General features: G+C 39.6%; 1 protein-coding gene across 1 annotated transcript in view; it reads right to left on the bottom strand.

Moving 5' to 3' along the window:
- NPHP1 (nephrocystin 1) overlaps positions 1 to 15378 on the bottom strand; it is a 97517-nt gene that overhangs the window by 26716 nt on the left and 55423 nt on the right. Inside the window, exons 12-17 of the mRNA XM_069768995.1 lie at positions 11556 to 11684; positions 9827 to 9901; positions 7947 to 8057; positions 2913 to 2995; positions 583 to 659; positions 266 to 365 (exon numbers count right to left, since the gene is read on the bottom strand). Coding sequence (XP_069625096.1) covers positions 266 to 365; positions 583 to 659; positions 2913 to 2995; positions 7947 to 8057; positions 9827 to 9901; positions 11556 to 11684 — 575 coding nt within the window. The remainder of the gene's footprint in view (positions 1 to 265; positions 366 to 582; positions 660 to 2912; positions 2996 to 7946; positions 8058 to 9826; positions 9902 to 11555; positions 11685 to 15378) is intronic.

Here is a 15378-nt window from a genome sequence, read left to right as displayed (position 1 = left end):
AAAATATAATTTTTTATTCTTCATTGTCAAACCTATTACAAATTAATAATCTAGTTGTAATAGTCAAAACAGCATTATGTGTATGCATACCATGTGAGGGACCGACTACAATGTGTTCTATGTAACCACAGACCCCAGAACCTTCTCTCCTCAATTTTGAAGTCTTTTCCCTCACAGAGTTAATTGATACATCTCAAACCTGACTAAGAGGATTATAATAAACTTTTTCACTCCCCAATTTCCATCCAACGAGTTATTCACTTACTTTAACATCTCTTTTCTTCTTGTATTCAGTGATCTAATTTTCACCAGAAGTCGGGGTTGTCTTCTCTGCGTCATTATTTGATGGAAGACGCCACTGGTTGCTAGAAAATAAATGACAGTATAGTTTCATATTCTACGGAGAACCAATTATGACACAGATTTCAACATATTTACTATTACTACCGTATTTATTATCTGAATTAACAGAAATGTAATGAAAAAATAGTAATCTTCGGTCTTCTTGTAGGCACCGCACATTTGAGATCTAATAAAAAATGTTCAACCATTTTTACGTATGGTGATATTTTCATCATATACCTCGTCTTGAAATAGATGGATCAACTTCTACGCCTCTTTCATGTGGAGTTCCACCATTTAATGTCAATTCGTATGTCCTAAACGCAAAAAGGAAAGCAGAATAATTTTGTGAAAAATGTAAATGTCACTGTTAAATAGTTAAATAGCTTAACTTGGCATTGTAGTAGTAACCCACATTATGGAGCATACTCTATGGGTGTCTTCAATGCTGCAACTTTTTCCACAATTTTCCAAACACAAGGTGACCCCAAGATATCAATACAATGTTATTCAGAACTTTACTTATTATTTGCAATGTAGATGCAGGGACAATTTTAGACAAAGTGGGGCCCTGAACAAGTGTGGCCCCACATGCTAACATATTGAACCATTTTTTGAACCTCACACTTATATTTGAAGCATTCTCATTTGCAGCATTTTTTTCACACCTTTTTAGGGTACCGCTAGTAGCTTTTTAGGAGATACAGGCCCCAGGCAATTGTCTAGCTCGCCTATTCCTCCTCCCACTCCAATGTTGAGTCTGGAAAGGTGACAATAACTAAGACCTCAAAATACGAAGGTCAATGCTCAGACCGTGGGCACTGTGGTCTGATCAAATCATAGTCTTAAAACTCAATCAAAATGCAAATTTGAACTTCTTCTTGAAACCGGTTACTATTTGTAAAGAACTAAATAATTGTATTTGAAATATAATCCCTAAACTGAGATCTCTCTCTGATCAAATTTGCATGGAGGTGCACATACTCATCTATAGGCTGTTAAGGGGTCCAAGTAGACGATAATGCGTAGCACGGTATAAATGCATGTAATCAAGAACCGATCTTCATTAAGAGGTGACCCCAGCATTAGGGTCTTTAGGACTTGGGCACACTTACAATAGTCGAGTGGGCTTGTTATACGCCCACCAATTGGATACATGAAAGCCAATTGGCCTGTTAGATAGGCTGAAATACTCCCGTGCATACAGAACTATTAAGACGTTCATTCTACGCACACGGAACATCATGTTCTCTGCAGCACAACCTGTTTAAAAATAACGATGAGCGGTCGTGAAGGATGATTAGAAAGTCTCCTTACAAATCATTTCACCTGACGAGCAAACATTGTGCTCACTCATGGTGCGATTGCAGGCCTGTTTAGCCAGTCACCAGTCTAAAGTAAAACACCCTATGCTGATAGACTTCGTCTGTATACAAAGACAGCACATGATACATCATGCCATGCTTTGGCTTGGGGTCTTAGAAACCCAAAGAAGACTGCCGCACCAAGAGGTTCTACTAAAGTAAGGGTCTAGTGAGATCACTATGGAGAATTCTAAAGTTTAGGAATGTTACACAGTTCATATGGAAATTGTGTAGTTGTGTAAAAGCCTTTCAATTATCTCCTGTATATCCAATGCCAGCTAATGAGTTGTAAAAGGCTCATAAAATATAATGGCTATAGCAGAATGTAAAGACATCACCAGTAATGAATGAGTAGCCAATAGAGAGAGTTTGCACTTAGCTTGTAGGCAATTAGCTGTGTAGAATTTTTCTGGCTTGTAGGCTCTACTTTACGACAAAATAAAATAGTCTGCCTTTAGGATTACAGACCATGTCATAAAGTTATGGGCTTAGTCATAAATCTCCTGCACACCACCTTCAAATGACTGCATTGACTTTCCAATTACCACATTGCTGTATGTTCTAAGCCACTTTCTATAATTGTAGTCAAGTTGTTCCTCTTTAATACGAAAAGTAATTTTCAGCTTTGAGACAGCAATCAGGTTCTATAGAAACGGATCATGCAGAGCTAACAATACTGGAGGGTAAAAAAAAGTATGTAGGAAATTAGCAGCCATATCTTCTCACAAAAGTCTATCATCCTTAGGTACCAGATATCTGATGCAGCAATAGATGACCAGATTTCTAATGCAGAGTCAAGGACCTAAAAGTGAACGTTGATCTCGAGTAAGTAGGGTCTGGGTCCTTCATTTGGATGGGTCAGAGGTGAAGCATACACACTGCCCACTCCAATTACAGATAGCCAAGTACAGTGCTCGGCTAAGTCCATCACACCTAAGTGCCCAACCATATACCATCTACTGAAATGGCCTGACAGCCATAACCAAGTACAGTCTTCGGCTACCTCCAGCAATTCCCAAGACATTGAATGGCCCAGATGAGAAATTTGTGATTCATTTTGGGATACTAGTAAATACTACATTTATAGCATTTATCAAGTTGAGACAAAGAAAAATGTAAAGTTTGTAATTTTGACATTGATTGCCACCTTTAGTATAAATATTTTTTGTAAATTTAATAGTAAAAACGGAAAGATTTTCATCCTACCTGGTAGATAATGGGATTCCATTCACATCAAAGAGTTTTAAAAAAGTCCAACCACAGCTCAATTCTCCCCTCTCTCCTGTTGACTGCAAAGGAGAAATTGAACCACATCATGAATTGTGCTATACCGTCACTTCTGGCAGTATATAAAAACAGCTTTTTTAAAGTGCATCTATTAGGAACTTATCTGCATGGAGTTCCATGTCTTAAAAGGGCTGTATGGCCTTTGGCTACAAGTCTGCAGCCACTCTATGTGACTACAGACTTGAGAAATCCTCACATTACACGCACGGCACGCTGTGGGGATCCTCTGGTGCCGGTGGGCCCTTGACCCCAAATTTATTGAGCGACACCGGACACAACATGACCGCACGCTACCGGCATCGACACCATGCAATGTGGGGATTCACAAGTTTGCAGTCACATAGAAGACTGCAGACTTGCAACCTAAAGTCAAACAACCCTTTTAACTTTTTCTGCATTTGTTTAGGTCTCCAAGTCGCAAACCACAGAGCTATCTAAAAATTGTCAGCTATTTTTCTGGAATGTTATGCCAGAGTCAGTGAATTTTAGCCTCAAGTATCCAATTTATATGATCAGCTTGACACTACTCATTATGCTGGATGAGGAAGTCTGAAGTTAGGAGTGGGTTCTTTATGGAAAGTTGTTGGTGCAAACTACTGTGCTGCTGGGCAGGAATGTTCATAAAGGCTAAAGTGGTTTTCAGTAGTTTTCTAACGCGTTTCAAGGTCGTACCGACCTCTTCTTGAAGACATCTACAGGACTCCTACAATCAGCACTGACAATTCTCCATAAACAAGCATATCCACGTGCAGAAAAGTATTCACCCCCTCTTCTGCAGGCTGGCTGCAACAGCTGGTATTCTGCACGCTTTTCTAAGAGTTGTGCCTTGTCACAAACAGGGAAGAGTAAGCACACACCAACTCACACTTCTATTTTTTGTTCAATACAATACTGCCCTATGTGCACGTTGGATTTCATCTAGTTTGTTCCAGAAGCTTGGAATTGTGATTTTCACCTTCAAAAGGGCAGTCTGTAAGATAACTGATCAAATTATAGTATTAACACATTACTTGCAAAATTAAAATTTTTACAAGTTCGGATTTTTCCGAAAAGGGCGTCCCAATATTCAATTAAAAATGACAATGACATGATTTCCTATTTTGAAAACATTCATTTTGCAAACAGTACAAAAAATTGGACCTAATTATAAAAATTATAAAATCTTAGTTGCTAGAAGCTAACGATTAGGCGTCCCAAAAAAAGGACATTGGTAGATAATGGGTTAAAGAGAACCTGTCACCAGATCAAAAATGGTCCTTTTTGCGCTTTTTTTTTTTTTGTTGCTTCTCACCATATTGTTTTTTTTAATCTGCTATACATGTTTTAGAGATATGAACCTTTTTATTTATTTTATGTTTTTTATCATGGGCGCGTGGATCACAGGGAAATAAGACAGAGCAGCGTAAAGTCATGCCCCCACAGAATCCTGTGAGCCACAAACCCTTGTTAAAAACCATAAAAATTAGCAATTATGGTACTAAAAAAAAATCTATGATTCTATATGGTGGATTTAAAGAAAAATAAGTGATTACTCAGGTGAGAAATAGGAATACATCAAGAGGAAAAACTGGCTACTTTTGACTTTATGACAGGTCGTCTTTAAAAAGACTGGTGATAATTGGTTTGATGGGTCCAAAAAGGGCTAACAGTACAAAACTATTAATGGTAGAAGGTTGACAGCCGACATGGACACAATTATTATGTACCAATTTACCATAATTGGGAAGTTATAAATCTTCACCAGCTTCCTCAAAATATCAGGTACTGCAGGGCTCAGTTCTATCTCCAATGCCCTAATGTTGGCAGTTTATCTACTATACCAAAGGTACGCAGACAATACCCATCCCTGCCCTTTAAGCCCCGAATCAATGACCCATCTCCATCTATAAATTCATGCCTAGCTGAACTACAGGAACAGATAGATGAATGACCAAAAATAAAGTAAACTTTGACCAGATGTTGCCTAACAGCAAAATTACAACCTGCAAGTCCAATCTCTCTCTTCCTGGAAATCAAGGCCCTTCAAAGCTCGGACCAAGTATACAACTTTGGTGTAGTTATTGATGCGGTACCGGCTCTGAGGAACCAGAAATCTGCCACCATCCTCATACATCCACCTGAGAAACATTTCAAGAATTCAAAATCCCATTCCATTAGATCTGCCAATCCTACAGCTAGACTACTGTAATTCTATATACATTGGCCTCCCTGACCTTCTTCAGTCCTAAATGCTACATCTAGATAGATAAACTATGAACCTCAACATGCTCCCACAACACTAATCCTGGGCAAACTGCTCTGAATGCCCGTACAATGGAGAATAAAGTGTGCTAAAGTGATAAAAAACTAACTGCTGCCCGACTAATCTACCTGTCTCCCCACTACTCCCCAGCCTCTCCCCTATGCCAAGCCCTTCACTGGCTTCCTATCGCCCAGAGACTCCAGTCCAAAACCCTCACAATGACAGACAAAGCCATCCACAACCTGTCTCCTCCATACATCTCTGACATGGTCTCTCAATACCTACCTTCACGCAACCTCCGATCCTCTCAAGATCTCCTTCTCTACTCCCCTCTCATCTCTTCTTCCCACAACCGCATCCAAGACTTCTCCCGTGCTTCCCCCATACTGTGGAACTCTCTACCCCAACACATCAGACTCTCGCCTACCACAGAAACCTTCAAAAAGAACCTGAAGACTCACCTCTTCCGACAAGCCTACAGCCTGCAATGATCCTCAACCTACTGAACCGCCGTACAACCAGCTCTACCCTCTCCTAGTGTATCCTCACCCATCCCCTGCAGACTGTGAGCCCTTGCGGGCAGGGGCCTCCCTCCTTATGTACCTGTGTGCTTTGTTTTTTGTTTTTTTTTGCTCATGTTTAATGTACTTGTCTATATTTGCCCCCTATTCACATGTAAAGCGCCATGGAATAAATGGCGCTATATAAATGTTTATTAATAATAATAACATCCCAGCTACCTGAGGGATCAGCCTTTGGCAAAAAAATTACTAACAGTGCACTAGTTCAGTTTGGAATTTAAGGACAAAAAACTCACTTGCTTTCTACACAGACGTAACAATATACTTGATCAGTTTCCTCCCGGGCCGCACTTTGATTCCCTTGAGACAGAATGTTTGTTGCTGTTGCATTCCTGCACCCGATCATCGAGATGGTGAGACATGAGCATCGCTCACCCCAAAGTGCCTAATAATTCTGTATAACGCAGGACATGCTGAGATATAGGGTGTATATCACCCATTACAGCTCACACACCACAAGCTGAGCAGGAAAGCAGTGCTAGTGTTACTCATTGTTTTTGACAAGTAAAAACAGATTCCTGAGAAATAAAGAAAAGTAAAGCTTTTCGAGAGGTGGATGATGACGCTGTACAAAAGCCATTGACTTACCACAGGATAATCTTGTCAAGTTTAAGGAATATTCCAGTTTCCAAAAATTACAATTTTTTGACTAGACAGATGATCGTTGGGTTATTGGGTACAAAGTTCTTACTCAACCCTTTGCCTCCAAAGCCAATTTTCATTTTTGCGCTTTCATTTTTTTTCTTCTCCTTCTTGCAAGAGCCAGAACTTCACAAGACATAAATGTACAAGGTCTTGTTTTTTTTTGAGGGACGAGTGATAGTTTTGATTGATATCAACCAATTTACAATATAATGTTTTTCAAGATTTGTGTTTACAATGTTCATTGTATGATAAAAATGAGATGAAACCAAACATGCATGGATTTTTTTTTATTTAAGTGGTGAAAAAAAATAATGTTTTTATTTTTCTGTTAATAACGTTCTTTGAAAGCTCGGCAACATGATGCTTTTGCATGGCAAGCTGATGGTTTTAATGATACCAATTTACGGTATATACGACATCTTGATTGCTTCTTATTGCATTTTTTAAGGGACACATGGTGACCAAAAAACTGTAATTCTGGCGATTTGATTAAGTTTCTCTTTATGGAGGTTAACGTTCTATGAGTTAACTAACTTTATATTTTGATAGACCAGACTTTTACGTACGGAGCAATATATTTTCACTTCTTTAATTTTCCTTGTATTTTTATTTTTAATGAGGGCAATGGGGGTGGTTATTTTTTGTTTGCATTTTTTATTGAATTTAGTGGACTTGAAACTGTAATCGCTTACAATATATACTGAAATACTTTAATACTGCAGTACATAAGGAAAATTGCGATGGCCGAGCTTCACAAAATTGACGGAGGGGCTTCAGCTGGCTGCAATAGTAATTCAGTGGTGCCTTGTAATCTCGTTGCAGGGAGTCTATGAGTCCCACACAAGCAACAAAATTTCTGAAAGTGGTCAACAACCATTTAAAAAGGTATATATGTGTGCACATACTCTCAGACTACCATTTACCAGTCTGGGGCTATCCTCTTTATTTAAAAAAAAAAGTTTGCAGCCTCAGACTGGTGATTTTTAAAAAATCATCATAAAGATCCTTTTTGTCCCTTAAATTATCCTACTTTCTAGCAAAAATTGTGTCTGAACTTCCAGATTGCGGAATCCCGGCACACAGAGCGTGATCCAACAACTCTCTGTGGTCCTCCTCACTGGGAAAGAACGAGGTCTCGATCTTTGCACTGACCCTGCACAACCCCAGCCACGTACTTTACAAAGTGGTTACCCGAAGACAAATTGCTCTACTGTTCAGTTATCACTAAATTATTGGTGGGTCCTTTAGGTTGCTATTAGGGACACTGATGACCATTATGGCTAATAGATGATAATTAGAAAAATGACAAGTCTGGGGTTGTCCACTCTTTTCTAAAATAAATAAGCCCCAGACTGGTGATAGACAATATTTAGGGCAATCTAAGCCTAACAAAGTGACAAGACATTTACAGAAAAATACAATATGACTGTGAAAAAGCAGAGCTGCATAGGACCGCTCTTCCCTATGATTCCATGAATCACTTACATTGCGAATATAGGTAACTCCAACTTCAAAGAGGATTCCTAATTCAGGGGCCTGACTTCCAGACCTCACAAAACAATCACCATCCAGCAGACTTGGAAGAATACCAGTGACCTAAAAACATATATTCAGAACAATCTTAAATATACTGTACATGCTAACGCCTTATATCTATGCATTTAGAGCATGCTTTCATGCAGGCGTGGGGACTGTTCGAACCCCCTCGCCTGCATGTCTCGCGCCTGTTCAACAGCCACAACACATGCAGGGATTGTGGCTGCAATGAAACGGCCGCGAGACATGCAGCCAAGGAGACTTGAACTTATTTTCCGAGCACGCCGAAGACACTCGGTTAGCACAAGAGCATGGATAACATCTTATCCGAGCACGTTCACTCATCACTAGGGTTTATTTTTCAACCTGTTTTTGCACTTTTTAATTTGTAGAGTCTTCAATTATTTTTAAAAAGACTCATCAAGTTGAGCATGAAGGACAAGGCGCATCATGGGGAAGGAAGTAAAGGGAGATTATGTTATGTTATTCTACATGTATTGCAGTCTGTCTTCAGCTTGTGGATTATCTTAGACAATCCATTTAAGCATTACATCTTGTTTTGATCTAGAATAAATGTAAAATCCTTTCTTTCATATCAAAGAAAAATAACTACAAGGCAGAGTTACCAATTAACTACAAGGTCTGAAAATGGGCCAAATGTTTCATGGTTCTAACATGCTTTTATATCTTGAGAATGGCGCCAGTCCGGAGCAGAAATTCGTTGGTATTAATAAAAACGGTTTTAGCCTGCCTAAACGTGCCAGCTTCCATTTTTGCCAAATTTTTCACATTAGCTCATACCAGATGATAAATATGTTGCATCTTTAAACACTTTTGTCCAATTTTACAACACTAATCGGTTGACAAATTTTGGTTTCGCCCACCGTGTTGCATTTCAAACCAAACGCCTCCCGCTGATTTACTGATGCCCCTTGTCCAGCAAAGCAAAATATACGTTTAAATAAATAAATGGGAAGTATGGCGTGTACAGCATGAATGCATATACAACTGAATTTTGGCTTACAAACTTTACACGTTTTTAGGCTAGGTTCACATCGCGTTAGTGCCATACGTTTAACGGATCCGTTAAACGGATGTGCTAACACTGATGCCCAAAATCGCTTTTTTGCTACCATCGCGCTAACGCATGGTACCATTGCGTTGGCATGCGTTAGCAATAGAGGTCTATGCACAGCGAACACGTCCGTTCGCTGTGCATTAGACCCAACGTACCGGAAAACGCTGTAAACCGCGTTCGAGGGTGCGCCACAAAGTAACGCATCATTGCTAACGCATGCTGATTTTGACATGCGTCAGGATGTGTTACGATAATGTAAGTCTAGGGGCGGGTTAAGGGATCCGTTACATTGCGTTAGTGCCGCTAAGTAACGGATCTGTTAAACGGATCGCCCTAACGCAATGTGAACCTAGCCTTACATCTAAAGGGTATTTCCAGTTTCATAAGAATGAATAAAATGCAGGACTTTGTAACATAAACATATTTCTAATTCATTGTATTTAGGTATTTTGAATTTTAATTGAGCCGGTAGAGGTCAGTGCTTAACTTGAAAAGGTCCCACATTGGCTGCCAGGCTACTGTCTTGTACAGGAGTCACTTAAGTAGGATCAAATAAAGATAATGGGTAAACAACATCACAATAATCTGTACACAGAGCACAGCTTCCCCAGTATTGCTATATATCTGGTTAGCAAAACTGTCTAATATTCATGAAGTTCGTACATTACTTTTCCTATATTGTCATAAAATAAATTACACAGCACAATAAAAAACTAATACAAACTGCAAGGAAAATCGAGGACACACTTACCCTTGGAGAAAAAGTCCATGTTCGTGAGTTTTTGGGCAGCCATGAAGCTCTCACAGTATGAATGTTGCTTAAGACCTGGAAAAATGAAAACACACAAGAGCAAAATCATGTAGCCTAAAGTATATAAATATATATATGTACGGTATATATATGTGTATATATATATGTGTATATATATAAATATATATATATATATATATATATATATATATATGTTATTGATGGCTCTTAGGGTCCATTATACTGTAATGCGCAGCGGATACGACATGTTTCCTGGCTGATGGTCATTTTAATAAACTGCTTACACAGGCCGACTCCACTTCAGATATGTAATAGATCATTGGGTCCTAATTTTCACGGAAGGACACATCCTCTTTATAGAGAATATGCTGCCAAGAAAGGTGATCCATTGTGCAAACCAAAAGATGATTTCTCCTAACGGAAAGGAGTTTTGCTCATATGGTTCTCATTCACTAGTTAACTTGTCCCCGGTCAGATTTTCCTCTATGATCTTCTCTAAAATGCCACAGCGTTTCAGAGTAAAACCTATTAGTTAGTAATTCAGGAGCCAACCTCTGATTTTTTTCTGCCCATGGTTAAAGTAGCATGAATCATGTGACAGGTTCCCTTTAACTTATGCACCAATGCAGCACGGTATACAATATAAATGCAAAAAATAACACTTATAATTAATGTTATATATCCTTACTATTTAAAAAGTTAAGTCTCCAAAGAATAGAAACAATGACTATTACATACACCGGTAAGTACTCAAGTTGTAAAAGCTCTATTCAGCCATTCTTTAGCTATATCTCTATCTAAATATCAACCAATAAGTTCACAATTACGGGTATCAATGAACCCACACCCAGATTTACAAGGCTCTAAAGGGAAATTATCATCAGAAAATGCCCTATTCTTTAATTCAGGTTCCTGTGTTAAATCAATTTTTTACTTTTTTTTTTGCAATTTTGTTTTCTCACAATATGTATTCAAAGAAAAACAGAAATTCTATAATGTTCACACTGGCCACTGGGCTTGTTACACTCTAACGTTCTGTTGTTTCAGGAAACAACACATGTACATGAGTGTGTGCAAAGATCATTGTGACAAGGAGTGATCCAGGTCAACTGTGACATTGCCTATTGTGATTGGTGGATTCTGTGTTGCCAGATGTGTATAGAGGTGTTATCTGTCATTGAAATTATGTCTCTGACGATAAGGAGCCTGCTGAAAACTCTTCCTGAACGATAGGAATTATAAGTCTAAAAATCTCAGGTGGCCAGTCTGAAAATTGCAAGATTACTAATTTTGTTTTTTTATTGAAAATCGTGATATTAACAAAACGTGCCATTTTTTCAAAACACAATTTTTTTAAATCCATGTAATGAAAAAACCGGATTTAAACAATATGTCATTTTCTGATGATACACTCACTTTAAATGACAAATCCTGCATTCTGTTTAGTGATATACGATATTGTCAGTTCTGGTGAAGCTAAGAGACAACCTTTGTGGACAGGTTAGTTATCACATGGCTTCACTAAAATAAATACAACAAAGAAAGAGCTCAATAAAAGTTTACCAATGTTATAAAACATGTCTAATAGTTAGAGATAAAAAAATTTGTGTTTGGAAGTTATTTCACACAAATGCAACCCTAAAATATAACATTAAAAGTATGCTTATTAGCAATGATTGGAACTAAAAAATAAAAAAAAAATGCTTACCTTACTGCCATCAAATAGACAGAGTCGTACATGTCTGCTGAGAATCTGAATGCTAGCCCCAGGGAGAGGTATCATCTTACAGCTCCATAACGTCAAAAATATAGAGACACGAGAGGTCAGGGGGAGGATCTACAATTATAAAGTAACACACTGTGAATGATAGAACTACTACAGACTATTTACCAATAAGCAAAGAATAAAGCTACATCAAGACGTAATACAACATTACTGAACTTAACCCCTTAGTGACAGAGCCAATTTGCTACTTAATGACCGAGACAATTCTGACCACTCTCACTTTAAGGCCGGCGTCACACTGGCGTTTAAAACGGCCGAGTGCAATGCGATAAAAAATCGCATTGCACTCGGACCAATATTAAGTTATGGGGCTGCTCCCAGCAGCTGACTTTTTGTCGGCCGTTTTCCTCGGTCCGAGACAATCGCAGCATGCTGCGATTGTCTCGGACCGAGGAAAACTCGCGGCTCACTCGCACCCATATAAGCCTATGGGTGCGAGTGACACAACGCACACCACTCGGATATCATCCGAGTGATGTGCGCTATAAGCGGACCCCAGCAATGGAGGAGATGGAGAAATTCATTTCTCCGCCTCCTCCGCAGCTGTGCTCCGATCCTCCCTGTGCGAGAGAATCGGAGCACAGACGCATGACACTCGGCTCCTGCTCTGCTGCGAGCAGGAGCCGAGGGTCATTAGCATATCGCATCCGATGCTCTCGCATCGGATGTGATACGCCAGTGTGACGCCGGCCTAAGAGGTTATAACTCTGGAACACTTTAACGGATGCCACTGATTCTGAGATTGTTTTATAGAGAAATATTGTACTTCATGTTAGTGGTAAAATTTCTTTGAATTTTTATGCCCTTAAATCAGAGAGCGGTGTCACACAAAATACTTAATAACATTTCCCACATGTCTACTTTACATCAGCACAATTTTGGAAACAATTTTTTTTTTTGTTAGGAAGTTAGAAGGGTTAAAAGTTGGACCAGCGATTTCTCATTTTTACAACAAAATTTACAAAACCATTTTTTTTAGGGACCACCTCACATTTGAAGTCACTTTGAGGGGTGTACATGACAGAAAATACTCAAAAGTGACACATTCTAAAAACTGCACCCCTCAAGGTGCTCAAAACCACATTGAAGAAGTTTATTAACCCTTTACGTGCTTCACAGGAACTGAAGCAATGTGGAAGGAAGAAATAAACATTTAACTCTTTTTCACAAACATTTTACTTCAGAACCATTTTTTTTTATTTTCACAAGTGTAAAAAGAGAAAATTAACCACTAAATTTGTGGTTAAATTTCTCCTGAATACACCAATACCCCATATGTGATCTCAGAAGAGGAGCGCCGCTTGACTTTTTCAATGCAGAATTATCTGGAATTGAGACTGGATGCAATGTCACGTTTGGAGAGCCCCTGATGCGCCTAAACAGTGAACCCTCCCCCCAAAAAAAGTGACACCATTTTGCAAACTAGACCCCCACAAGGAACTTATCTAGATGTGTGGTGAGCACTTTGAACCCCCAAGTGCTTCACAAAAGTTTATAACATAGAGCCATGAAAATAAAAAATCATATTTTTTCCACAAAAATGATCTTTTCTACCCCAATTTCAAGGGTAACAGGAGAAATTAGACCCCCATAGTTGTAGTGCAATTTGTCCTGAATATACTGATACCCCATATGTGGGGGTAAACCACTACTTGGGTGTATGGCAGAGCTCGGAAGGGAGGGAGCACCGTTTGACTTTTTTTTAACACAAATTTGGCTGGAATCAATGATGGCGCCATGCTGCGTTTGGAGACCCCCTGATGTATCTAAACAGTGGAAACCCCCAATTCTAACTCCAACCCTAACCACAACACAACCCTAACACTAATCCCAACCGTAACCATAGCCCAAACAACAACCCTAACCCCAACACACCCCTAACCCTAATCCCAACCGTAACCCTAGCCCTAACCCTAGCCCTAACCCACCTCACTTTAGCCAACCCTAACTCTAGCTTTAGCCTAACCCTAACCCTAGCTTTACCCCAACCCTAACCCTAACTTTAGCACAACTCACTTTAGCCTTTATCTAACCCTAATGGAAAAATGGAAATAAATATATTTATTTTATTTTATTATTTTTCCCTAACTAAGGGAGTGATGGGGGGGTTATTTACTATTTTTTATTTTGATCACTGTGATAGGGTCTATCACAGTGATCAAAATGAACCATTAGGAAAAATTTCCTATTGTTGCTGGGTGGTGGCCGGCAGATCTCAGCGGGCGCACAGCACATGTGCCTGCCATTTTCTCCCAGAAGATGCCAGCGGCCCGGGGAACTTCACGGAGGCATGCAGGGACACCTGAGGTATCGGGGAAGAAGGACAGGGGACCCTATTTCTCTCTCCTCTGATGTGCAATCACATCAGAAGAGAGAGAAATTAAATGGAAAATCATACTTTTTTTTTGCGGTTGCCGTTATACCGATAATAACGGCGATCGCAACAATGGTGTCGGTAAAAACCGACCCGAATCATGTTTTCTGGGGTCTCAGATACCCCCAGTAGCCGAGACCCCAACTCTGGGGGACGCTATACATTTAAACCTCAGTGCAGTTAAAAAGCGGCACTGTGGTTTAAGTACCCTTTACTGCCGCCGTTAAGAGGTCTATCGGCGGTCGTTAAGGACTTGAAGGGTTAATCCCATCTTCCAGAATAAAACTGTAAAGTGCTTACAAAAGCAAGTGACTTTACCTGTTATTAAAATTGCTCTCCGTCCTTAATATACCAATTTTTTTTATTATATTATTTACCGCTATTTGCCTCGGTTACTGACCATTGCTGCAAGATTCCTATGCTTACATGATCTTTCCAATGGAGCTTGTAAGCACTGCTCTGCTTTAGCAAAGATCGCTGTAGTGCACTGTTAGCTAATGATCTCGACCAGTTTCATGTTTCATGGCCCCCGAACTGCCGAATCTGAAGAGGGTAAAGCTGCCAGATAAATCAAGTATTCGGTGAGCACAGTCAACCAGTCAATCTAGCAGGCGAGCCAACCCTCCACTTACCACCTTCCCCAATAATAAGAAAGATGGGAGCCTGGGAAGCCCTGTGATCCTGACCTGACCGGATAGTAAAGACCTTGTACTTATCATGTCTTCCATGTACCCAACATTTGGCAACTGTACTTAGATAGTCCTGGTGACCGGCTAATGCAGCTTTATTTGAAAAACCCTATTTATTATAAGCACTTTTGTCTGTGTGACAGCTCTCCAGCGACCAAACAGCGACGCTGCAGCGATCGACATCGTTGTCGGTACCGCTGCAGCGTCGCTTAATGTGACGGTACCTTTAGAGTAGCCATCTTTACACATAACAAACAAACATAATGCAACTTTAGTTGTTTGTTATGTATAGAGATGAATATTCTTAGTTTGCACCTGTACACACCAGCTTCCTGTTTTGAAGTGACGGTCAGTCTTTTGGTATTTGTATATTGGCTCTCTGACTGAGCACCCCACCCTCCAGCCTGTGGCGGTTTTAATTGCAGCAGGAATCTACCTACCCATAAATGTAGGCTTCAGCCTAGGAGAGGATTCACATTAGATAGGTCCCCAGTAACTGGAGATTAACTTGTCATTGGCTGCTGGGCCCTCATGAATTGGGCAACTTATGTGCTAAGTATCTTCATTTTTTGTTTTTATCTAGAGCAGTAATGCAATTCAAATTTCATATATTTCATGTTAACATGCTACCGCACTAGAGTCCAACTTTGTTTGTAATGGCCAGTGTGAACATGCTTCTATT

The sequence above is a fragment of the Ranitomeya imitator genome, chromosome 5, assembly GCF_032444005.1.
Source record: "Ranitomeya imitator isolate aRanImi1 chromosome 5, aRanImi1.pri, whole genome shotgun sequence".
NCBI classification, from domain to species: Eukaryota; Metazoa; Chordata; class Amphibia; order Anura; family Dendrobatidae; genus Ranitomeya; species Ranitomeya imitator.
Note: the sequence above shows the minus strand (reverse complement) of the source record. Positions and strands in the feature narration are given on the sequence as shown.